The sequence below is a fragment of the Myxocyprinus asiaticus genome, chromosome 45 (assembly GCF_019703515.2).
Source record: "Myxocyprinus asiaticus isolate MX2 ecotype Aquarium Trade chromosome 45, UBuf_Myxa_2, whole genome shotgun sequence".
In the NCBI taxonomy this organism is placed as follows: Eukaryota; Metazoa; Chordata; class Actinopteri; order Cypriniformes; family Catostomidae; genus Myxocyprinus; species Myxocyprinus asiaticus.
In genome coordinates this window covers 25,252,748-25,278,724 of record NC_059388.1, presented here as the reverse complement: position 1 = coordinate 25,278,724, position 25,977 = coordinate 25,252,748, and the positions used below count along the sequence as shown (strand labels likewise).

At 38.2% G+C, this 25,977-nt stretch overlaps 1 protein-coding gene across 9 annotated transcripts in view; it reads right to left on the bottom strand.

Annotated features, from left to right (window-relative positions):
- wnk1b (WNK lysine deficient protein kinase 1b) overlaps positions 1 to 25,671 on the bottom strand; it is a 106,302-nt gene extending 80,631 nt beyond the window's left edge. For 8 of the 9 annotated variants that reach the window (XM_051688548.1, XM_051688541.1, XM_051688546.1 and 5 more), the window contains exons 1-2: positions 25,062 to 25,671; positions 22,538 to 23,745 (exon numbers count right to left, since the gene is read on the bottom strand). In XM_051688548.1, the coding sequence (XP_051544508.1) occupies positions 22,538 to 23,278 (741 nt within the window). In that variant the 5' untranslated portion in view covers positions 23,279 to 23,745; positions 25,062 to 25,671. Of the gene's footprint in view, positions 1 to 8,408; positions 8,553 to 22,537; positions 23,746 to 25,061 lie in introns of those variants that run through there. The other variant, XM_051688547.1, reaches the window with a different exon arrangement.
- Between the last annotated feature and the right edge of the window lie 306 nt (positions 25,672 to 25,977).

The window sequence follows — 25,977 nt, the reverse complement described above, 5'->3', positions numbered from 1 at the left end:
TTGACAAATTAGGTATTAAAGGTATTATTAGCTATTAAAGAATATAGCTAATTAAATATTTCAGCTCAATAAGAAAGACATTTCAGACTAGGGATGCTCCGATAAGGATTTTTACAGCTGATACCGATCTTCTTGTCACCTGATCGGCCGATACTGATCCCGATCATTTCACCTTTTATCAGGATCTCTGTCATAACTGCCAATATGTAACCTTTCTGCTCACTGTCACTATTTATTGAATTTCTTCTTCCCAATAATATCACTTTGCCTTGTTTTTGCTGACAAAAACAGTTTAAAGTTTAAAAGGCTTAAAGTTTTTTTAGAAGACTTTAAAACAAGTATAGGCTAACAAAATACAATATTCTCAATATTAAGATAGATAGCTAAAAAAAAAAAAAATGAAGCTTAGTGTCAAACTGAAGACATCCGGATAACCCATAGGTGCAATTAAACTTAGTGTGACATTTTTAAATATTGATTCAATGTCATTGTTTCATATAACTATTATTATTCCTTATTTTATTTCTATTATATTTTTGCATTATATTTAACACATTATATTATGGTATCTTAATATCGTATAAATAAATATTATATTTATAAATTCCTTCCCTGCCTTTTAATTTAGTTGGACGATTGTATTAATAGTTAATTTTTCACTTGTTGCTGCTTGAACTTTAATGAGGGGAACACACTCTCTCATGAGGGCAAGAGCGGAGAAAGAGCACGTTTCTGGACTCTGCAGGTGCTACTATTGTTAATGCCGTTTAATCGGGAGATATTTAATAAAGATGTTGGCATTACACCACATCTTGTAACTCGAGTTATTACTGAGATGCCTATGCCCGGCAGAGACCGAGAAGCTGCCGCCATGAACAATAATGAGGACCGTTTCACTGCTCGCTCTGTTTTCCCTTTACCTTGCCGCATGTGAAACGCCACATTAACAGTACAGTACACAAACTTTTCATATTCGCCATACCTCTCCCTCTGAATCATTCTTAACTGCTGAATCAAGTTTGTTGTCTTACAACACTATGCCAGCATTCCCCACACTTCGTGATGTCATGAAAGTGCTGCTGATATCTTAAAGGAGCTAAGCATCTTTTGAGACATGAGTGATTGGTTTGTGATCAGCCATATTACCAATCAAGTCATATGATGTGAATATCGGCCGATACAGACCGGTGGCCGATCAATCGGTGTAGTGTTGTCACGGTGCCAAAATTTCAGTAGACGGTACCGATACCAGTGTAATTTCACGGTTCTCGATACCAACTGATACACAGCAAAAATATGCTAATATAAAAATGTGCTACTGAACACACCAGTTTAGTTATTTTTAATTATTTAATAATTATTATTTTCCAGAACTTTTTTTTAAAGTTTAATTTATTCTTTATTTTAATGGTCAGCTATTGGCTGATACTAAACATACAGTACTGATGTTAATGAAGCTATTTGTTTTATATTTATTCTTTATTTTAATGGTGGGCAACTGACTTATACTAAACATACAGTACTGATTTTTATTTTATTTATTCTTTATTTAAATAGTCAGCAATTGACTTATACTAACAGTACTGATGTTTATTAAGCTATTTATTGTATCTTTATTTTCTCAGTGTTCATTTCTAGAATTTGTTGACAATGTATAATAATAAATGTCAAATGTTCTTTGATAAAAATATTTAAGAAAGCAGCCTTCTGAGTACCTTTGCATAGTCATATCGGTGCAAAATCGATACACAATCCACATAGAAAAGGTCTGTTTTCATGAATTTTCCCTCTCTAAAATCGGTGTCGGTCTCAAAGATCCCATATCGGTCGGGCTCTAATATTTTTATTCAATTTCTTAATTTCAGGCACCTAGATTTTATTTTGAATCGTGCTTTTATTATGACGTGTGTTTTTTGCCAGAAGCTTCACTTTTCAGGATAAACATTTCGCAACACAGCCCAGTGTGAACACTGAAGGCTTTTAAGTCACGTCTGAAATCTCTTTTCATCAAATCTCTCATCTCTTGACCAGTGTAGACATTTGAGTCTGACAAATGAAATGTAGGACACAGTTTAGAAGTATTTGTGTTTTAGATTACTTGTGTTTGTGTATGTGGTAATTTTGAAATTTTGAAATTTTATGTTTTAAATTGAATTACTGTGAAGCACTTTGGTCAACTATTTTTTTAAATGATATATAAATAAAGCTGAGCTGAGAATAAAGCGCAAATGCTGTGATTTTAATTATATAAACATATATTTTACATGTGCTGTGTGGTTCACAGTGGATTAGTGTTCTGTTCTGTCATCTGATACAATGTGAATGATTCTCAGTGTCTGTGGAGTTTCTAGTGGATGAGCGGTCGGATATAAAGTATGCAGCTCATCCACAGTAAGATTGCAGCCTTTAGTGGTTTAATAAAATCACACTAGGGCATGTCACAATTTTAATTTTATCAATTGTCCATTTCAGTGTACAAGGAGTAACAGAGCACACATTCAAAATAAGCATGTGAGCATTTTAAAGCTGTCATGTGTCAGTCATATTGCGTGCTGGTATGGAATAGAGTCAGTGCTTGGTACTACCGGTACTGCAGAAACACTGGTATCATTACATCTTTTTTATTGTAGTATTGACTTGGTACCGAAGTACCGGTACTTTTAACAACACTAGATTGGAGCATTCCTATTTCAGACATATCTAAAACAAATACATTTGAATAAAGCAACCAAGAATGTTTCGTATGATGAAGAATAAAATGCATTGCCTCATTGAAACAGAGATACATAATAGTTCTTGCACAGATACATTATATGCTTGAGTCAGAGGTTCTATGTATATAAATTGTCTGTTGTACATCATATAAATACTTACTGTGACTAGGCCTCAATTTAGTTGTCCATTCAACATAACACAACATATCTCAATCCACACTGGAAGACAACAGACATTTTCTGAATGAGTGAGTGAAATGTGTATATTCATAATCCCTCAGGTAACAGAAAAGAACTGATGAAAATCTGCTGCCCTTTCACAAGCTCCAATAATCTCCTTACATCCTTTTTAAGTAATGACAGCTTTCCAGCACAGCTGGGACAAGTCAATTGTAAGCCAGAAACCTAACCTAACAACTACAGTTTAACCACTTTTTTTTTTCCCCCCGGCAAAAACCCAAGCAGATCCGTTTGATCTTAGGTGTGAAGGCTTCCAAATAACACCTCAAGAATCTTAAAATTGGGTGGAAAAGAGAAAAAATTTAATTCAGTTTAAAGTTCCAAAGAGCTACACCCAGTAATTGTTTTTTTTTTTTCATTTCAATATTAAATAAAAATTGACCCCATGTATGTACAGTATATTCTTCTTTGTTGCATGTTAATCCAGTGTAAAAAAAAATGTACAATGTAAAAAATTATATATATATATATATATATATATATATATATATATATATATATATATATATATATATATATATATATTATTATTTATTTTTCATCAAAAAGTAATGACTTGCATTTTCCGAAATGAAGTTTCAGTTGACATCATTAAGTCAAATAGAGAAGTCCGACCCAAAAAAAAAATGTATTGTTGAATATCCTGTTTCACTCTGAAACACATCACATTTTGGAAGTAAAATGGGTTGCAAATGCAGTTCAATGTTGACTTTAACTGGAAAAACAATAGTATTCTTTTCTTAATAGGTCTGATACTTTCTGGAACCTTGAAAGGTGTGCCAAGTCTACAAAACACTGAAAAGCATCATTTTGCCAGAATTGCTCATTCTGGACTGGGGAGAAAGCATGAAAAAGGGTAAGAGAGTATTTTGGATTTCTGCCCTGAGCTAGCACCCATTGCCCTGGTGTTTATTAGGGTCCCATACAGGGAAAGCACCACTGAGCGCTCAAGCAAAGCAGAGCATGGTTCAGCAGAGGTAAATAAGTGCCACTCAAAATGTAAATCACACACTGTTGACACCTTTGTCCCACATAAGAGTTATTAATAGGAATGGAGAGAGAGAGTTCACAAGAGATATAAAGATACATTCATGGATCGAGACACTCGCAATTTCCCAGGAATATCTAAATAAATGCAAAGTAGGAGTAAGGGAGGGAATGAAATCTTGCAGGGAGCCCATTAAAGGTTTGAACAGACATCAATTTCCATTTATCCTTGAATGAGAACATTGATAACCAATGGCTGCTTCGAAGAACAGAAGATAAGCAAGTTTGGATGCCTGTCTTAAATGGCCTGAACTTGTGACTTGCAACTGGCAAATGCTGAGTCTGGACATTGTCTTCTTTCTCTGCCTTTCTCTCTCTGTAATTAGGGAGGTTGCATGAGTGTGGGTGAAGAACAGGAAATGTGTGAAGGAGAGTAGATGACTAATGTGTCAGAAAATCATCCTGTTGATCCATGTGCAAGGCTCACTGGCAGACAGGAATACAGCACATTTACATACACTTAGAGGCAACAAATTTGCCTCCGTCACAACATGCAAGCTAAGGCACGGCAGGTGTAGGTGAGTCACTGCATTAAGCAGCTCTCGTGAACACCTGTCTGTTGTCTGGATGAATCAGGCCTTTTATCAGTGTGGCTTTCTCAAGAGACTCCAAAGCATGAAGGCCCTTTTACAACAACTCAACCACATCCTTCTCCACAGCCTTATCAAATTGACTCACCGCTTAGTCCACAGAAACCAGCCGAACAGAGTGCTAATGCTTGCTAGATGTTCCTGGCAACGTCCTGCCCTCTGGTATCACCTGAAGAGTTGGAGTCTTATCTTTGCCTGATTGTTCTCCTTGTTTACACAAAAACGACACTATTTGCTCAGCTATGAAGGTAGACCACACAAAGACAAGAAAAGCTTGCTGTAATTAAGTGGAATTTGTTTTAAAGCCTGGTGATAAAATGCTAATAGGTCACTGTTGAAATAGGGGGAAGGCTAGTTGTGATAACTGGCAAATTTTGGCCCTTCAACAGTGGAGGAGTGAATCTTCTTGGAATCCCACAAATACCTTCTTTGTGCTTTGAGAGAAAACTTGGCAAAACTGAGCAAGTAACAGTCACAAAAGAAAGCAGTCTTTGCCACCACCAGCCTGACCACAGTCAGTCTGCAGTATGTCTGCAACATAGTGGGGAGGAAGTCATGTGGAGACAGGCCTGACCCACTTTCATACCTGGAGTACAGTAAGCCAGTTCGAGTAGCTCGAACCCAGAATTACTCCGAAAACAGCATCATTAGGTAAAGGTAACCTAGTCAAGTCCTACAGTGTCCTAAGGACTATCTACCCAGCTAACTCTCAATAAGCACGGAGCAACATCATTAGACTTAAGATGTGTTCACACTGATATTGATTGGCAGCAATTAGGTTTGAAATTATTTTTATGACTTTTGGTTCAGTTCATTAGTTAATTCTTCCGCTGATGCGGATGGGACACATGCTAAAATTACTCTGACAGTATTTCAAGTATCAGCAGTGCAAAAATCAGTGCAATCAGTGTAGTCCGATTCCTGAACGAATGTCGGTTATTTTAAATAAACACCACAAAACATACAGTGCTACCTCCTGAACAAATAACTCTGGTTCTTTTTAGTTAATGAAAAACTTGCTAAAACACAAATCATTAATTTTGTCATGTCCGATTCGAAATGTACAAAGTAGGGTCGATTGTTTCAAACAGAATTAACAATAAGAATCACTTAAAAAGTTAGCTGTGAATGACCGTTATCACCTTTCAGCCCTCTGAAGCTCTCACAGTGGACAGTAATCGTCTTTGAAGGGAATAGGGTATAGGGATGATCACTTCTGAATAGAACGTGCACACGTGTGCTGATTGCAAGGAAAGTTGGGATGTACAGCACGAGTAAGTGTTCTTTATTCTTTGTTTAGTGTATTGCGATTCAGAACACTGATATATTGTGGTCTTTTACGCAACCGCAATGTGCCGTGTTTGTTTGTAGGCTGATTATGTAGTAACGTGGTTAGTTAGATTATCGTTTGGTTCTCAAATCAGTGGAATAGAGGTCGGACTCTGTATTGAGACCACTTCTTAGTTTCCACGGCTGAACACCAGCTCTGGCATAAGCAGCAGCTGGGGTATATGTGTGTGTGTGTGTGTGTGTGTGTGTGTGGCTTTGCCGTGTGCTGCGATGTAAACTAAAGCCTATTGGCTATTTTCTTTAAAAGGCACAAGCCGTTTCACAAGTCCCACCCCAACTTCATGTTTATTTTGGAAATACATCAACAGGCCAAAGAAAACAACCGGAAGCCATTGCCGATTTGATTCGACATGAGCTGCAGTTGAGTGGGAACTTCTACTAGCAAGCAACAATACATCGACTTGGCAACCTCCAGCAATGAAATCACTGTCAGTGTGAACGACCCTTTACTCTAAGTGCTTATAAACACTGATAAGTACAATTTAACTTCAAGGACTAACATTGGGCTTGAAAGCAAAACGGATAAAGGAAGCAAGCATTTCTGACCCATGTAGGGCAAAAGCCACAGCGTTTGTAAGCACTGACAGCACAAAGTGAGCTTCCTCATCAGATGTGTAACACAGGAAGCTGCATGTTTCCTTATCCTCTTTGATGACATAAATGCAAAGAGAGAACAGATGGCTGCAAAACAAGAGAACATAAGACAAAAGAGCAAAAAGAGCTGTAGAGATAAAGCAAGATGCCTCGTCAACCGAGGTGCACAATCCAGGATGCTGTTCAAAGTAGCACAGTCGGTCTATTAATAGGCAGTGCTGATTGTCAGTGCAGAATTCTTGCAGCTCTTAGGCTGAAGCATGTGGATTGAGGTACAATGCATCATCCACTGCTGTTGAAATCAATCTGGAATGAAAACTTGGGGACGGCCCTTTCAGAAGTTGATGTAACAAGCTTTACAGTGCTCAGGATGTTCACTGATCATCTGGCTGTAGCAGGGTCGCCTCAAATCCATTAAGCCTAAGAAGTGCACTGAATGATTTTCTTGTCGCAATCATAAGCAACACAGCAAAGTGGACCAGATTAGGGCATCAGGCCTGCATTCCTGCGGCTTGGGAAGAATCACATGCGGAGCATCAGAGCACAGCCATTCTGCCCGATTCTCTCTGGAATCTGATTCGAGATGAGGGACACAGCAGAGATATGGAACTGATGGGCTAACATGGGCAAGACAGCAGGGATTCCTCTTCATGATACCATGCTATGTCTCATGGTGTCTATTCCAAAGGCATGAGAGCAGAGAGGATGGCACCTGGACTAGTGCCTAAGTAGATTATTTTAGTCGATATTGGTGCAGCTTTATAGCAGGCCTTACTTTGTTGTTTACCAATCCAGAACCGATTCCAGTCCAGGGAGTGCAACTGAGCACTATATGCACTGTATGCAGGTGGAATGAATGCTCTGTATGCAGGCAGAATGAAAGTGCACATAATATTTTAGACCATGTGCTCTCTCCTCATTTATACATATTTAAGACCAAGAGATGATTTCATAACTAATAGACCACCGATGACTGATTTTAAGCTTATTTCACTGAGGCTTGTCATCAAATATAAATTAGAGTGTAGCTGGTGTGCATTCTCTGTCCTACAAGAAAAGCAACTCTACTATAGTGGGGTCACAGTCAGGTCAACATCACGTGGGAACGTAAAGCAAGGCAGGAACTGGCCACCTGACTGCCACATTCCACATGGGAGAGGCAGAAGACAAAAACTGCTGCAAGGGATGCAATGTTTAAGGTGGGTGGGAACTGGGAAGGAAGTGGATTTATATGGAACTGTTTATAAGGGCCTTTTTTAACAAGTTCACGTGAAATACACAAGAACAGCATTTAGGGAACAACACTTTATTTTTTTGCACCCTATGAGTAATCTTGATTATACTACAACTCTGGTAATCTTCAAGTAGTCAAAAGGAAAATCAGAAGGCCAGAACTTTCATACTGCTTTTTCTCAGTCAATCACAAGAAGCATAAGGGACATAATCAGCCACACAGTTAAAGGAAATTAGTATACACAGATGGGACATAGCACAGAGAGGCTTGACCTGAGAGGTCAAGAAGTTTAGACCCTATAGAATACTTGGTCTGAAATAATAAACTTTCACAATAATGACGATTAATTGTCATACAAACTGTAATACTTCTTAAAACTATAGTACATAATTTCTGCGCCACCAAATGGAATTGCAAAAATAAACTTCCCATCCCCAACTCATGCCATTGCTTGAGTCAATGCTATTGTGTTTGTATAGATTGGTCTCTCAAAACAAACAGGGTATTTTTATAGCTCCACAGAGAGATGGTGTTTACAGTTTTTGGAAAAAATTTACCTACAAAGGGCTTACTTATAGTTGTCTATGCATTTTCGGCTGACATAGGAGAAAGTATTTCAACACACAAAAAGTTACATACTTCAGCTTTAAGGTAGGGATGCACCGATCCGATACCTGGATCCGTATCGGCTCCGATACTGAAGCTTTCAGACAGATCGGGTATTGGTCCGATGAGCTCGTTCCAAATCCGATACGGTGAGTTAGTCATGTTCGTTACTGTCAAGCTCCAAAAAAAGAACCATAAAAACACCATTAAAAGCAGTTCATTTGACTTGTGCATTTTATTCAAAGCCACTTGAAGACGTGCGATAGCTCTGTGAATCACAAAAGGCTGTGTTTATAAGTAAATATACAGTATGCGCAGCACCAGCGCGTTAGTGAATGGTGCTGCTCTGTTGACACAAACTCACGCACAGGCTGTTGATGCACTCGTGGCTATTTTTAGCCTTCACAGCGGTGTGCAATATTTGAGCGCAACTCAAGAACAGCATCTCAGATGTAGATGCTCAATAGTTCGTTTCACTTATAATATGCATTTAGAATGGCACCGGAGGTGTATTTTACCAGAATTTGAATAAGAAGCGAATTAAACTACTGTGAACTTGCCTACAAACAGACACATACAGGACTTCCTGGAGAGTTTAGAATGTCAAAATAAAAGCGTGAGGGTTTAAAAAGTGCACGATTTAAATATATTACTGTTGTATTTCAAATTAAAAGTCAATGATAATAATATTAATAACAATTTATTATTATTATTATTATTATTGTCATCATTAGTATTTGTTTACAATTTAATGGGTTCCAAAAATAACTGTGTGAATGAAAAGTGGACCGATGTCTTACAACTAAATTGAACAAAAAAAGAGATCTGAATCCTTTAAAGTCTAGATGGGGAAAAAAAAGAAGAAAAAAGGGCAAAAATAAAACACTGGTTTCTTTTCTACTGAAGACTTGAAGACTGGAATTACTGTTAATTTAGATGCTACATTATCCAGTATACTAGTTAATAATAAAGTGTTTCTTAATAAGCTATACATTCATATTGAAATAATGTGTAGTTAGAGGTTTGGGTTTCCTTACATATTAAAGAGTACTCCCAATTAGTTCCACACAATAAAGATATTCTAAACTGATAATGCAAAAAAACAACACTTGTATCGGCTTGGGATCGGTATCGGCCGATACTGAGATTTCTGATATCAGAATCGGAAGAGAAAAAGTGGTATCGGTGCATCCCTACTTAAGGTGTATGTGTGCTACATACACTTTAAGAAGAAATGTATTCATAAAGACTTATAAGAATACTAATAGTTATACTTGATAAATACTCGTCTTGGTCGGTTTAACATTTACACTGTTTTTGGAACCCATCCATATATATATATGAGTACAGATTTTGCTCTTATGGAAAGAAATTGGTACTTTTGTTCACCGAAGTGGCATTCAACTGATCACAATATATAGTCAGGACATTAATGATGCGAAAAAGTTCTATTACAATTTTTAAAAAATGTTCAGAACTTCTTAAACTACTTCAGAGTTCTCATCAAAAAATCCTCCACGTGCAGCAATGACAGCTTTGCAGATCCTTGACATTCTAGCAGTCAGTTTGTCCTGATAATCAGACATTTCACCCCACACTTCCTGTAGCACTTGCCATAGATGTGGCTGTCTTGTTGGGCACTTCTCACGTGACCTTACAGTCTAGCTGATCCCACAAAAGCTCAATGGGGTTAAGATCCATAACACTCTTTTCCAATTATATGTTGTCCAATGTCTGTGTTACTTTCACTCTAACCATTTCTTTTTGTTTTTCCCGTTTCAAAATTGGCTTTTTCTTTGCAATTCTTCCCATAAGGCCTATACCATAGTACCAAATTAACAATTTAGCATAATTACCCAAGGATAAGGTTTTGGAGTGATGGCTGCTGGAAATAGGATCTGTCTAGATTTGATCAAAAATTACTTTTTTCAAATAGTGATGGCGCTGTTTTTTCACATAAGTAATGTCCTGAATATACTTTGTGATCAGTTAAGGCCACTTTGATGAATTAAAGTACCAATTTCCTTCCGAAACAGCAAAATCTGTACATTATTCCAAACCTCTGGCCAACCAGTGTGTATGTGGGCGTGTGTATGTATGTATATATATATATATGTGTGTGTTTGTTTAAATATATATTTACTTAAAATTCAATTATTTGGACAGTAAATTGTGATTGGAAGTGCACAATAATCGGGTTCTCAAATAAACGCAATCAGACAATTATTTAATAATCACGACAAGCCTAGTCTGAAATTATTCTACTCAAAACAGATGTTTCAGATGCTGAAGTACAAACTGGGAAACATATCAGAGCAGTGCCCCGGATCTCCACAAACATAAGGCGGGTATAAAGTGACATAGCAGGGTCAACATGACCGATATAAGGAGTGTCAGTGTACAGTTGTGTTGAGCAGCTGAGCTGGGATTGTACCACAGTGGTTGATTTTCATTCCTGAAGCTCATCTGAACTAAACATTCCCTTGGGCCAACTCTGCACCCACATCATTACCTAGAACTGTCTGCTCCAGTTCTGACCATGGAGTGGAACGACAGCAGCAGATGAAGTGTTACTATTTATAGTCTGTAAACGGAGGAAGAAAAAGAAACATTGGAATACAAGAAATGTTTTCTGATCCCCACTAGGCTTACACAGACATGTATTACTTTGACCTATGTTAAGGTCACGGAGACGATCGGGCAAATGTTATAGATCCTCTGGATCTGTCCAAAATAATCAGAGCTTCCGCAAAGGATGAGCTAGGCTTGTTTGAGCATATTCCACCTCCGAAATTCAGTGAACTCTGGGAGGAGGACGTCCTGCTTTTTACCGCAGCAGGGGGTTAAATACAGGCTTCAAATGACATAACGAACCTTGAAGGCACAGTCAGCCCAATAAACACCAGCTCTTGTTGATAGAGTTCAGGCTACACCTCCAGTGCTGCATTTATATAGGTGTGACAGTGCTAAAATATCCATGACATTTAGCAGAAACAGTGAGCCACAGATCCAATTAAACAAGACGCATTCCTTATTCAGTGGACGCTTTCTATAGTAAGAATTAGAAGAGTGGAAAAATAGCCTTCCAGTTCCGCTAAATTCCACACTTTCTTGGGAAAATGGGCATGTTTTCCACTCATATTGCTCTGATCAAAGAATAACCCCAGTTATAACCAGGGTAGCCACATAACCTGGCTTGCTCCAGTTTCACAGGCACCATGTGATCTGATTTATCTGCACATGAAACTGAGCCCTTCACTCCATAAATCTGAGCTCTCAATTAGTGAGAAAGAGACAAATAGAGAAAGGTTATGAGAAAGTATGGGGTGAAAGAGAGTGAAAAGTGCAGAATGAGAAGGAAATTAAGATTAGCTTTGAGCTTCTGAAAAGAGAAGTGAAAGCACCAAATTCAAAGAAAACATTTGAATAGACAAGACTTGTGTAAGCAGTTCCAAAGCAGAATATCTTTAAAAGATCTGAGACTGATATTTTTCTCTTAACACTACACTAAATTGCTCTTAGTGCCCGACCGATATTATCGGCCGATATTAACCTTTCACCGATATATCGGTATCGGCGTATATTTTACCGATATGCGCCGATATGAAAACTTTTTTTCAGTACATATAATGCAGAAAACAATGCTTTAGAATTGGTGTGTCAGCGTAGTTTGTCCAGCAGAACGTGCTCAGACTCCATTGTTTACAGAGCTGAGCTGACAGTGGCTCTGCAGACAGGGCGGAGCTGAGCGGTGTCTCGGTAAGTTAACTAGTTTGTGAAATACATACTGGAAACTTAATAAAAAATGACCCAATCATTTTCCTTTTTCAATATAACTAATATAACATTAACCTTGTCCCTGACAACCATGTCACTCATGTCTGTTTGCTGTTAGCCAGCTATAGTTTGTCAGTGCAGTCAGTAATGTAGCAGATTGAAAGGTGAACATCAGAGCATCTTTTTGCAGCTCAGCAGACAATGGTGGTGGATTGTGTCTGATGAGTGTTGATTTCATGCTATGTTGTTACCTAGTTGGTGAGACACAATGCTGGAAATTAAAATAAACAACGTCCGTCTTTTACTCTCCGTGACAATGAGCTTATAGCTAACTAGCTAATCATGTATTTCATTGTTGTCAGCTGAGTGGAAGCTAATGTGTAAACATGTATTCACCAAACTGTTTTGTTCAGGATTCACAGTTTGGTACCCCCTTCAACCGAACATTTCCAGCCATTGCATTTATAATATGTAATTTTTAAAAGTCTGGTTTTCCACCGTTGAAAGTTTCCCCTGAACTTATAGTAGAATACGGTGAAACACTGCTGCCGCTGTTTATCTTGACTCGGCAGTATTAATATAGTCAGCGTTTGACTGATACTAAACAGTACTGATGTTTATATAGCCATTTATTTTATTTTTATTGATTCCTTATTTTAATGGTCAGCATTTGACTGATACTAAACAGTACTGATGTTTATTTAGCTATTTATTTTATTTTTATTGATTATTTTAATGGTCAGCGTTTGACTGATACTAAACAGTACTGATGCTTATTTAGCTATTTATTTTATTTTAATTTATTTTTTATTTAAATAGTCAGCATTTGACTGATACTAAACAGTACTGATGTTTATTTAGCTATTTATTTTATTTTAATTTATTCTTTATTTAAATAGTCAGCATTTGACTGATACTAAACAGTACTGATGTTTATTTAGCTATTTATTTTATTTTAATTTATTCTTTATTTAAATAGTCAGCATTTGACTGATACTAAATAGTACTGATGTTTATTTAGCTATTTATTTTATTTTAATTTATTCTTTATTTAAATAGTCAGCATTTGACTGATACTAAACAGTACTGATGTTTATTTAGCTATTTATTTTATTTTAATTTATTCTTTCTTTAAATGGTCAGCATTTGACTGATACTAAACAGTACTGATGTTTATTTAGCTATTTATTTTATTTTAATTTATTCTTTCTTTAAATGGTCAGCATTTGACTGATACTAAACAGTACTGATGTTTATTTAGCTATTTATTTTATTTTAATTTATTCTTTCTTTAAATGGTCAGCATTTGACTGATACTAAACAGTACTGATGTTTATTTAGCTATTTATTTTATTTTTATTTAAATGGTCAGCAATTGACTTATACTAAACATACAGTACTGATGTTTATTAAGCTATTTATTGTATTTTTATTTATTCTTTATTTTCTCAGTGTTCATTTCTAGAATTTGTTGACAATGTATTATAATAATAATGTCAAATATTCTTTGATAAAAAATTTTGTTTAAGAAAGCAGCCATCTGAGTACCTTTGCATAGTCATATCGGTGCAAAATCCACATAGAAAAGGTCTGTTTTCATTCCAGCTCAAAAATTAAATATATCAGCCACAATATCGGTAATCGGTGAAATTTCCCTCTCTTAAATCGGTATCATCTCAAAAATCCCATATCGGTCGGGCTCTAATGCTCATTTGAATTTTCTTGTTAACCATTTCTGCCAAGCGCTCATAGTTTCCTAGTACTGACAAAAGATTGGCTACTTATCAAGAAACTAGAAATCTTGCATTCAGTTTGGTGGTTTAGGTTGGGAGACAGAGGCAAAACCAGTGAGAAAGAGTCTGCTTTAAATCAGATACCCCCCTCTACTTTTTTGTAGTCTCTGAATGCTGACGTCTTGCCACAAGAATCCGGAGAATGCAAACGCGAAACAGCCACTGAAATATTGGAGGAGTTGCTGTGGGTCCGACCATCCCACCCTGCATAAAGCCTAAAGCCATAAAGATGCTCCTCACACTGGACACAAGGTTTACACGTTTCCAAATTTAGAACTTCATATGTCACTGGGTCCTTCTACAAATGAGTACTTCTTTATAAAACTACAGCTAGAAAATCTATACCCAGACTGTGTCTGTGGCTCAGAAAGTTTGAGAAAAGTCAGATGCAATCAAGCACAGGCACTCTGTATGCTGTTCAAATCAGTAAGGAGTTAAACTATAGAGCGTTCGAGTTTATTTTTGAATGATAGTTGACAGGACACTGGGATATGGTATCAATATTCATATCAAACCTATTTTAATTAAACGAGGATGGCAAATATGCAGCATTTGCTCATATTATGAAGAGTGTGATATGTTACTTGACAAAAGAGATGCTACCTACAAAAACGAAGGGAATGGAAAATGATAGAGCAAGAGAGGGAAAGATGGCAAGAGATAAAACCTCATTTTCTTCATAAGCTAGAGTATTCAGAGTGAGGAAACCTGTTGCATTACAGTGCTCCTTTTCACATGCTATCAACAGTTTACCTGACTATTCACTGGACGGCACCATGATGATTCTAATTGCCACTGGACTGTTTTCTGGTTCTGTTCTCCATAAGAAACTACCGGTGTTCCGGTCGGAGAACAACAACCATTTTAAGTATTAGTTGGAGTAAAAATGAGTTCTGGCTCAACTTGTGCAGTTGTTGGCCGTCATAAAAACTCGTAGTTCATGATATCGACGTAACTAACTTTGGTTCATAGCTTCACGTCATCCACCCACTCCTTAAACTACGGAAAAACACAATGGAGCCACATGCTTTTTTGGATAATTTTTTTTTTAACAAATCATCATACTATTCACTAAGAACATACGCAATGTGTGTAATAACACTGGAGACCAGAAAACGAAAACATCCATTTTGAATTGTGGAACACTTCTCCGTTCAGGAAAAAGGTAGATAGATCAGGATCTCAAAGAGATGACCACAATGCCGTGGGGTAACAAGCCTTGGCAGGCCAAAAACTCCCAGGATTTCAAAGATAGACATACAGCTGTATGAGATGACACAACCTACTTTATATTAGCTGTAAAGTATTTAGTGCAGACCTGTGTTTTAAAGTTAACCGCCCATAAGACAAGCCTATAAGTGTCAATAAGTTTCACTAAATATTTTCAAAGACAGCTAAAGCTGCATCCATCACATTAACGTAACCTACTATTATGCAAGTACTTTTTTGTGTAAGTGGACTACAGGGGGAAAAAATTAAATGCTACAAAAGTTCATAAATATACCCAATGACAAGTTAACACATGGGAGGAAGCAAGGAGAACTGCCACATTCTCACTAGAAGGGAAAAGGATTCATTATAAATCTAGTGTGAAGTGAAACCGCTACTCAAGACAGTATCCAACTTATGTGGAAAGCAAGAAAGACAAGCGAATTTCTTTAAGTAAAGAACTGTCAGAGTTTGTATCAAATGCATACTGCTTAGACACAATGCTTCACTGCTTTCGATAAACTTTTCTGCCACTGCAGTGACATGCACTACTGCCAAGATTAAAAACCAAAACTGATTATCTAGAAAATGTCAGATTCACAGTCAGTGAAGACAAAACACAAAGCACAAGTGAAACCTAAAGCCAATCAGATAGCGTCTCACAGTGACAAAGCTCTCAGTATATTTCCATTTAAGATGACATCTTTTTCCTTACTGCCTGTGTACAGTAAGACAAACACAATGGATAAAACACACACACACACACACACAGGCCTGTACAGCAAATGAGGAAGGAGATCAGCGCTTGCAAATGAAGGAAGAGCTACTTCTGTCTTTGTCTTTCTCCCTCCTTTGAAAAAACAAATGGATTTCAACAATGAAAAGGGAAACGGCCATGGCTGGGATCCACAGGATTGAATTTCTTCCTCAACTGTTCCCTTCACATCCTCTGCATTATTCACAGATGACGACACTCTCTCTGGGGCATGCTTTTAAACCGGTCAGAGCTTCTGCAACTCCCCCATGAATTCCTACACTGTGATATCTCACAGCTAGCGCATGACGATAAAGCTGATGGTGCGACAGCCGCACAGTTTTAAATAGTTTAAGGTCAAACCCTCAGTCAACAACTTGTGAATTTGAGTATATGTGAAGTGTGTATGTTTGTGCGAGTATGCATGTTTAGACAACTAAATGCGAGTGGTTTCCATTCCACATGACTGCACTTCTATGCTGGAAAGGCTCATGAAAGAAGTGTGATGTTTGTGTACTGTAAGTGTAGAAGTTAACCAGCTTACAATCCATCAGAGCACTAAAAGCACATTAAAGCAATATACAATGTCAAAAATGAAACCTGCTATACAGAATGGGAGGCAGTGGAGAGCAAGATGCATGCACTGACAAATACAGTAGGGCCCTTGAAAAGGAAGAGGAAGAAAAAATAGACATTGGCCTGCCCTGAGTTAATGCATCACACATATAGACCTTATTGCACACTGTCTTGTTTCATTTCTCTAACTATGTGACACTTTATGAAGAAATTCAGCAGAGACAGATGAGAATGGAGTGATAAAAAAGACGCAGGGGGGCTGAATTATTTTTTTTAAATAAAAAAACAAGGATTAAAGGTATGCCTCCACTAAAAGAGGGCTTGCTTGCATCTCCTTGAATCCAACAGGCATGACTTGGGAGTGAGCTTTGGCCTTTATTGCAACAAAACTGTCAACTACTAGCTCATCTAGCCTTAGATTCATCACATACCCAAGGTTATAAGACCTAGATAGATACTAAATCACATTTTTAATCCAATAATAAAAATAATCACATTGGAGATCCAAACGCTGATAACACAATAGTGATGCTATCACTCCTTAAGTTGGCTAAGTGATAAGTATGAAATAATTGCCTCCTAATGGGAAATCTGGAGAACATTAAAACTTTCGAGAAAAAGGAGGACACATCTGATCCAATCTGTGGAAAGATACAAATTCCCAAATGATCTCAAAGGGAAGTAAATACGAGCTCTATGAATGAATCAGCTTTGAAGGAAAACAAAAGCAGTTTAGATGTTCCATTAACAAAGAATCTTCTTTCCCTTTCTGCATCCAAAAGAAGTCCTTCCTTATGTCCAAAGACTTCAACTAAGTTACAAGTACAAAAGCGTCCCAAATTTGAAGGACAGTGGGGGCGGAAACAAAGCAGGCCTCCCTGATCCCCTTGAAGCGCTGCCTCCCTCCTTCCTCCATATTCTCACCCTCTTCTCCTTGTTTTCTTTCTGAGCCCTCCCTTTGTCAATGCAACCTGGGGTTTGCAGTGGCCAGATCTCTGCTTCTGCTTGCCCTTTGACCCCTGAATTAATTAGGATTGCTCTAAAGACCTTAATCTATCTATTAAGTACATACACCATCCCCCCTTTAAGCGAGTGTCCACACCTAATAATGCTACTTTGCTTTAACCCCCAAACAACGGGGCAACCCCCTTTTCCTTGTCAGTTTCAATATGACGTCACTGGCACCATCCAAACATTCGCCCTTACATTCCACACTCTTCCACCCCACCCTCACTGCATATTTTACGCACTTTCATCTGTGTGTGCTTTGACGTGTTTATGTTCCCGTTTAAACCTATGAGGGCTTAAAAGGAATTACTAATACAGACTAATATGACTCCGGACGTTGAGGATAACAGTTCAGTTTGTGATGGAGGATCTTCACCAGGCAACTAACAACACTTCATCTGTGTGGTCAAATATACTTGCTCCAAAAAAGGCCTATACGGAGTTAAAACCAGATATCAAGACACACAGAGATTGTCATGTGATATTTAGGGAAAACACTTAAGCAGCGAGCCACTAGGTAATGGGATCCAACTGAGTTTCATTTGTCGAGGCACATTTTGCTAGATTTAATGCATTTATAGTCAAGGTGTTATGAAAAAGACAACTCTGGCCTAATGTGACCCAAATTGTGTTTTGAAACTAAGATAGCTCTGTCAAGAGAATATGGCTTATCAATGCAATTATTACAAAGTATGATGTTTCTTGCAAGAGCTGGGCCTGCAGACATCAAAATTTAATAATTCGGCTGCAAGACTAAAGCCACAGCTATTCAATGCTAAAGCCAAGCATACACTTCATGACTTGCAGTCGACGCTCTGCGACTCACAGTCCTGTTTTTGTTGTGCTGGTGCGCACACTTCAGGACTGCAGTATATCAACTACATGACCATTTGTCCCTGAATGAGGCCATGTGTACACTGGTATTAAGAACCGTTTTTGGGTGATCCGATCACAAATGTACAAGCGAGACTTCACTGTTCCATCTGGTCATCTCTTTTGACCACTTGTGTTCAGTTTTCGAGGAAAGGGTGTCTAATTTCACGAGGACATACATCAATCATTACGTCTGTGTTTTCCTGAATGATAATAAACCACAAAAAGTAAAACACCCAATATCTTGATCTCCTTTTTCAATAAATATAAAAGAGGGCCTCGCGCCTGTTTTGCTACTTGCAAAAGGAAAATGTAAGAAAAAGAGAGAGGGAGATATGGGTGAAGTTTTATTTTGTAATTAATTTTTGTCTTCTACTTCCTAATGCCTTGTCTTCCTCCTGCACTCTCTCTATATTTCAGTGGCTGTGGCTCATTGACGGTCTCTCGCTCGTCGGGACAGTGTGTACACCTGACGACAAGACATCTAGATATCGAGCTGTTTTGATGCTGTCGTAGCATCCGTGAATAGTATCGGCATTTCGCAGAAGTGTGCACACATCATGACCGCTCGTCATGAGATCTGAGACTCCTTGTCGCAGTCCAGTCGCCGACTAAAAAAAAAATCTAAGGAGACTAGCTTGAGACGTGTAGTGTACACTAGGCTTAATCCGTTTTTATATGAAAATTCAGTTTTTCAGTTTCCTAACATTGTAGTTTTTCAAAGTATGCAAAAAATGGATAGCAATTTAAAATGCTTCATTTTCGGTGGAGGAAAATGCCATTCTAGTGTGGATGAGAGGCGTAAAATGTGAAATGACTGCGTTTGCAAATGAAAACATTAGTATGGACATGGCCTAAAACTACAAGCATGAAACATACTATACTCAAGTATGCAAATCCAAATGCATCAAGCTATGCAAGTTTAATTTCATAGGTTGTTACATTCTGAAATGTAAAAGAATGCAATTCTTCACACAATGCATGTACACACTGCATTCTAAACACTGCCAAAAAGGGTGCTATAGCGGTCAATAGAGTACACCATCTCCAAGTGCTTGCATACTTGTGCAGCGTACTTTCCGGCCTAACTTGCAACTTCCTCCGAGTTCTTCTTCAGCAAACTACATTCTGTAGGGGCGCCATGAGAACCATAATGGGTCAGTACATCTCAAGTGGTCCAATACAGGTTGCTTGACCATTTTTAATTTTCCTTTTTTTTTTTTTATTACCTCTATATGTACTGGTATTGCAAATCCACTAGCTTTTTATTTTACTTGGTTTAACCATGACGGCCATCTTTTTGTCGTGGCACACGACAAAGTTTGGTTATACTGCTGTTTACGGAAACCTCAAGATCTTGGCTCAGGATGGTCCTAGCTCCTAGGAACAAAAACCGATCTCTAGAGAACATTACAAGGTACATGTACAAATATAACCATTTTGCACATTCATGTTCCTTAGACTTATAACTTAAGTCCTAATGTAATGCTCAAGATAGCTCAAAGTTCCCCTTTTAGGGTCAATTTATAATGGGAAGAGTTCGAGTCTCAGTCTTAATTTTTAATTTATTTTTTATCCCTTTTTCTCCCCAATTTGGAATGCCCAATTCCCACTACTTAGTAGGTCCTCGTGGTGACACGGTTACTCACCTCAATCCGGGTGGCAGAGGACAAGTCTCAGTTACCTCCGAATCTGAGACCGTCAATCCGCGCATCTTATCACGTGGTTCGTTGTGCATGACACCGCGAAGACTCCCAGCATGTGGAGGCTCATGCTACACACCGCGATCCACGTACAACTTACCATGCGCCCCATTGAGAGCGAGAACCACTAATCGCGACCACGAGGAGGTTACCCCATGTGACTCTACCCTTCCTAGCAACCTTGCCAATTTGGCTGCATAGGAGACCTGGCTGGAGTCACTCAGCACACCCTGGATTTGAACTCGTGACTCCAGGGGTGGTAGTCAGTGTCAATACTCACTGATCTACCCAGGCCCCCCTCAAGTCTCTGTCTTAATTTTTTTAGGTACCTAGGTAAGTATAGTGTGCATGCAGACCATTTCAGGTTTGAGATTTCTCTTTTGTTTTTATGGGGGCGAGAAAGTGCAATTTTTTAAAATTCCCCTCACTTTCGGGTTGAATATCTCTGGTGGGGGACCAGATAGGGACCTGAAATTTTCACAGGGTTGCCAATATCAAAAGTAGTAACATTTTAGACCTCACTGACAAACATAAGCAATTGTATGTCAATCATAAACAATTACAGTAAAATACTGTTCGTTTGTATTATTTGTTATGCTTATATTACATCTGTTCATTTCTCAAAATGCATGAATTAGGCTTTTCCCCAGATTTCTACTAGCCCTAGCTCTGTAATCAGTGGAATCTCAAACTCAAAAAAGCACAATGCTACTATAGAGGGCTTATTTCTGTGAAAATTTCAGGTTCCTATCTGGTCCCCCACCCAGTCTCAAACCTGAAATGTTCTGCATGCACACTATACTTACCTAGGTACCCCCTAAAAAAAATTAAGACTGAGACTCGAACCCTTCCCATTATAAATTGAACCTAAAAGTGGAACTTTGAGTAATCTTGAGCATTACATTAGGACTAATGACGAGATATTAATGTTTCCGTGAACAGCTGTATAACCAAAATGTGTTATGTGCCATGACACAAAGATGGCCGTCGTGGTTAAACCAAGTAAAATTAAAATAAAAAACTGAAGGTTTTGCAATACCAATACTACAGCTGGGCGATATGGCAAAAAAAATTTCTCAATTTTTATCAAACTTATGGACGATTCACGATTACATTTTTTCAACTTTTAAATGTACTTCAACATGATTCAAATTGTTTGCTCTTTATTAGTATGCAAGGCAACCTGGTTAGAGAAATCCTAGTTCTTTTCATTATAGGAAACAAAGGTGTGCAAGAAAATTGTACAGATGCACCAAATGCACCACAGGGGGAAATTGTCAACAGAATGTTTATGTAAAATAAATTAAAATCTAATTAACCCAGATGTTCAGAAATAATAGAATAAGAAAACTGCAAAATAATTATTAGCCAGTGTAGGTATTAATTTGATCTAAACCAAGTCTATCTAGAAAGTTATCTAGAAATCAATATCTATAAATCATCAAGTTTATCTAGAAAGTACTCATTGTATATCAAACAATTTGTGTGTATATTCATAAACCCCTGCAGACAGAGACTCGTCCTCTAGCGGTTTACGCTGAGCAGCACAGCAATATGAAATAATTTATCATTACAACTCAACTAGCAAAGTTTGTCAAAATGATCGCTTGCCAAATGTTGGCTATAGATGCAGTACACTTGAAACACATCACAGAACAAAGCAATAATTAGCGATCTATCTGAATCATCATGGTAAAAGGAGCAGTGGATGTTTGATTCTCCCAAATATAGCCTCTCCATGATTTGAAATGAAGCACCCATAACAGTCATGTAACTAATGCTGTTTTATGGGTAAAAAGAAAAGGAGACCATTCGTCAACATGCGCACGTCGAGGCCAGTTATGATCTTAAGCAGGTGTATACATGCATGATGGACGAAGCTGAGCAACAATCACATTGGGAATATTACCGCTGTCTTTTATATCAGTCTCAGAGTTGTTAACCTGGCACGTTCATTTGGAGCGCGCCACACACGTGCAGCTGATCAGATCAGGAGCGGCAATAAGACAAGCGCTATGAATTCTTTTTCTCTTCCTTATTCAGCCTTTGATGGATTTACAACATATATAACTATAGCATTGCAAGATTTTTTTGCAAAATCTCGATTTCTTGATTTAGAAAAAATTTAAAAATCATGTCAAAACGCAAATTCGAATTAACCTGAAAAATCGCCCAGCCACACACAAAATGTTTTTAGGAAAATTTAATATGGTCAAGCAACCAACTTTACAATTATTGGACCACTTGAGATGGACTGACCCTAAACACAAAACTGTACAAACAAGTTCACCACAGCAACTTCCTGTTGTAATTGTGGTGTTCATTTTTTTAATTGATCTTCCACTTCCACTTCCACTGTGTTTCACCAGAGCATTTTTAAAGCCTTTGGTCAACCACAAAAGACAATGAGTGAAGCTCACTTTCAGTTTATTCATAGTTGCAGAGGTTAATTTAAAGGTGGTTCCTTACCTGAAGCTCACACCATGCTACTTCCACCGTTGTCTCAGTGTCCAAGCCCTTGTAGACAGTTTTGAATGAGCCACGTCCAATCTCTATGTCAAATTTGAGAAAACGTCCATCGGGTGAGGTGCCCACAGCTTTGGTCTCCACTTCTTCAATGTCATCCTGAACTTTCTTCTCAGCCTCCCTCTGCTCAGCCTCTGCACGGGCTTTTGCCACTTCTTCCTCACGTTTATCAGCTGCTGCACTGTCCTGCTCCTGGTTACCCACATCGCTGGGTTCCGTCTCCACTTTCCCAAGAGCCTCACTCTGCCTCGCACCTACATCCTGACCAGATGGACTCTGTCCCTCCACTGTCCCATCAACTCCTGCACCTCTTCCAACATTTCCAATATCTTCAGCATGTTCTTCCACTACGACTCCTGAAACAGCCACCCGGGAGTCAACTGTTATGTCAGGGGCCAAGCTCAGCACTACAGGCACAACAAACTGCTCACAGTCAGGTGGTGAGGTGAGGATGCAGGCTTTGCTGGGCAGGTCAAGGGCTGTGGCATTGGAATCACAGATGACACTGCGCCTAAAAAATCTGTGCTCGGCCGTCTTGAGGTCTTTATCCATGGTGTGACGCCGCTTTCTGACCTCTGTGTCTAGCTTCTCACCCACCTGTGAGTCAGAACCAGAGCCATTCACATTCTTTGGAGGTGGTGGGGCCAAGAAGGTCACCACCTGGTTGGGATTTTCTGACGACATCTCTCAAAACAAAAAAATCCCAAAATTATAAATAAATTATAATGAAGAAACTCAAATGTAAACGTTAACCTTTTATAGAAATTTTCTGTTTTAAACAAACACCTGACTGTGGCACAAAAAAAGGCTATGCAAAAAAATATGAAAATGTGAACCAGAGTTCGTTGGAGGGCCCCCTCCGTGGGGTATTCCTTATTAACAGTTACTCTTACAGTGTATGGGGCCAGAGCCCAAGAGAGGAGGTGTTCTTTTATAAACGTAAAAGCATAAGACACAGTCACAGAGATTCAAGCACTGACGGTGACAGATGATAACTGTCAAATCCACTTCATCCATCCTGCAGTGTCCCGGAGACAGCCGTCATTGAGCATAAGGGACCGCAAGAGGGAAATGGGCAAGAGCCTGAATGTTTAGACCTTCACAGAGTGCAGGAAACCTGGCTCTGAAACCCAAACCCTGGTCCAGATTTACTGCAAGAGATACATAGACAAAGACCAGATTCAATTGCATGGATAAACTCCTAAGTTTGACCTTCAAGTTAGTTAACCCTAATGACAGTTCGGTGGAATTTAGGCTAAGACATTTACTAGAAGGTTTAAAGCTCATCAAACAGCAGCTTTAACAACAACAACAAAAACAGTTTTAAGGTTTCACTCAAATTATTATTTAGGCTATTTTAGTGGAAGTGTGTGTCTGTAACTTGTATAATCAATGGTAAAACTATTCTCCTAACAAGTTTAAAAATTAAAACAATTCAAAATAGCAATAAGGACTTAAAACAAAAAGAAGACAAAAATAGCCCAAATGTGTACTGAACAAATCCATCTACAAATAAACACTAAATTAGAATTGAAGACTTACTTTTACAGTACTCTAATCAAGTTTTTAGAAGCTATAGTAGCTGACAGGCTTTTCTATCATTCCAACACGCACTTCTAGCGACACTAGTTGCAAACTTAGGCTAACTTAGATGTAAACACTTGTTAGTCTAACATTATCATTTTCTGTCATGATTTTGACATGTATGAACCCCTGTAATAGGTTTCTCGGGAGCTTTTAGCTAACTCGGTTTCTCCCCGGTAATGAGTGGTGAGCTGTAGCCAACGCTTTGGGCCTTTTTATTCTCGATACAGAGTCAGTCAGTTCAGCGTCATAAGTAAAAAAAAAAAACATTAGAAATACCACACGTGTCCCTCAAAAATAACGAAATTAATTATTCATGTAAAGGTAGGTTTGTATGTTGGCTGCGCGCGTGCGCGCGCACGCACGCTGGGGTGACGAGACGGGTAGCCTTGGTTACGTGAGGTATTCAACTGAGATTTGGGCATTTATTTTTGCAATTTGATGTTTTAAAAAATATCAAAACTAATAATAATCCCGGCGTAAATGACATTTTTACACAAATGTAAGAAAAGTACAATAAAAAACCAGTTAGAATTGTCTACCTAAAATAAGTTTCTGTAAAATATTTGTCTATTTAAGCAAAAGTACACCGACCGTTTCTTCACGTATCAAGCTCCTTAAATAACACCGCGCGCGTTTTAATACGTTTTATTAAACAGGAAACGCGTGCAAACACTCCGCGTGCTGATATGCGAACGCTTCAATGTGATCACAGATGACAACATAAGAGCAGTTCCGCTTGTTATATACAGTGTGCCTGTAACATTGGATGCCTGTCAATTCGCAATAAACCCCTGACAGTGTGCCACCACCAGTTGAGCTTTATAACATATATTGTATGATTTAGGGTGAAATTAAAAATATGAGGCTGTCCAGCGATTACCTTTTGTATCGTGATATCCATTCCCCTATGCTGTGATGTAGACAAAGCGACGGCTGCAGTTGCTTGAGTTGGCCGAGCAAATAATTTAAGAGGGTAATAGCCAAAAGATCAATGTAGAAAATGCACAACACAGCTATAAAACCGAATGGTCAAAAATAAAAAATATAAATTCCACAGATGTAGCACAACGCTGGAGAATCGCTTCGCTGGTTCCACTACAGGCCAAATTCAAATATAGTTGCAATGATTCTAATGAAATCGGTAACCAGCGTAACAATATTTCCAGCGATTAAACATTTTGACAAATCAACAACACAGTCTGGTTCCGGGCGACTGAACGCTGATCTGCTGCAAACCACCGATTTTCTTCCTTTCACGTGAACAATGCAACCATATCCACTGCGGTTTGCGTTCGTTTTTGTTCGAGCCGGTTGGCACTAAAGTCTCGATATGGAATTTAATCGTTATCCTTATGCAGCAGTCTCCGTATGCTGTATGTTCTTGAGTCTAGACGAAATTAGGCTTTCTCTGAAACTGCTGCTGCTGGCTCGGGTGGTGTTATTAAGACTCTAGTCTGTCACGTTGGTTTTAGTTCCGAGGCTGTTTCTGTCTACCCTCCCACTGAATGCTGACAGCAGAAACGCCAACCAGCCTCTTATTTGAAAGGCCTAAAGAGGTCGCTACTTCGTTCCTGAATTTAGTAGGCCTAGTACTGTGTATAAACTGTTTTATATATATATATATATATATATATATATATATATATATATATATATATATATATATATATATATATATACATATATACACACACACACACACACACACACACACACATATATATATATATATATATATATATATATATATATATATATATATATATATATAAAACAGTTTATATATATATATATAT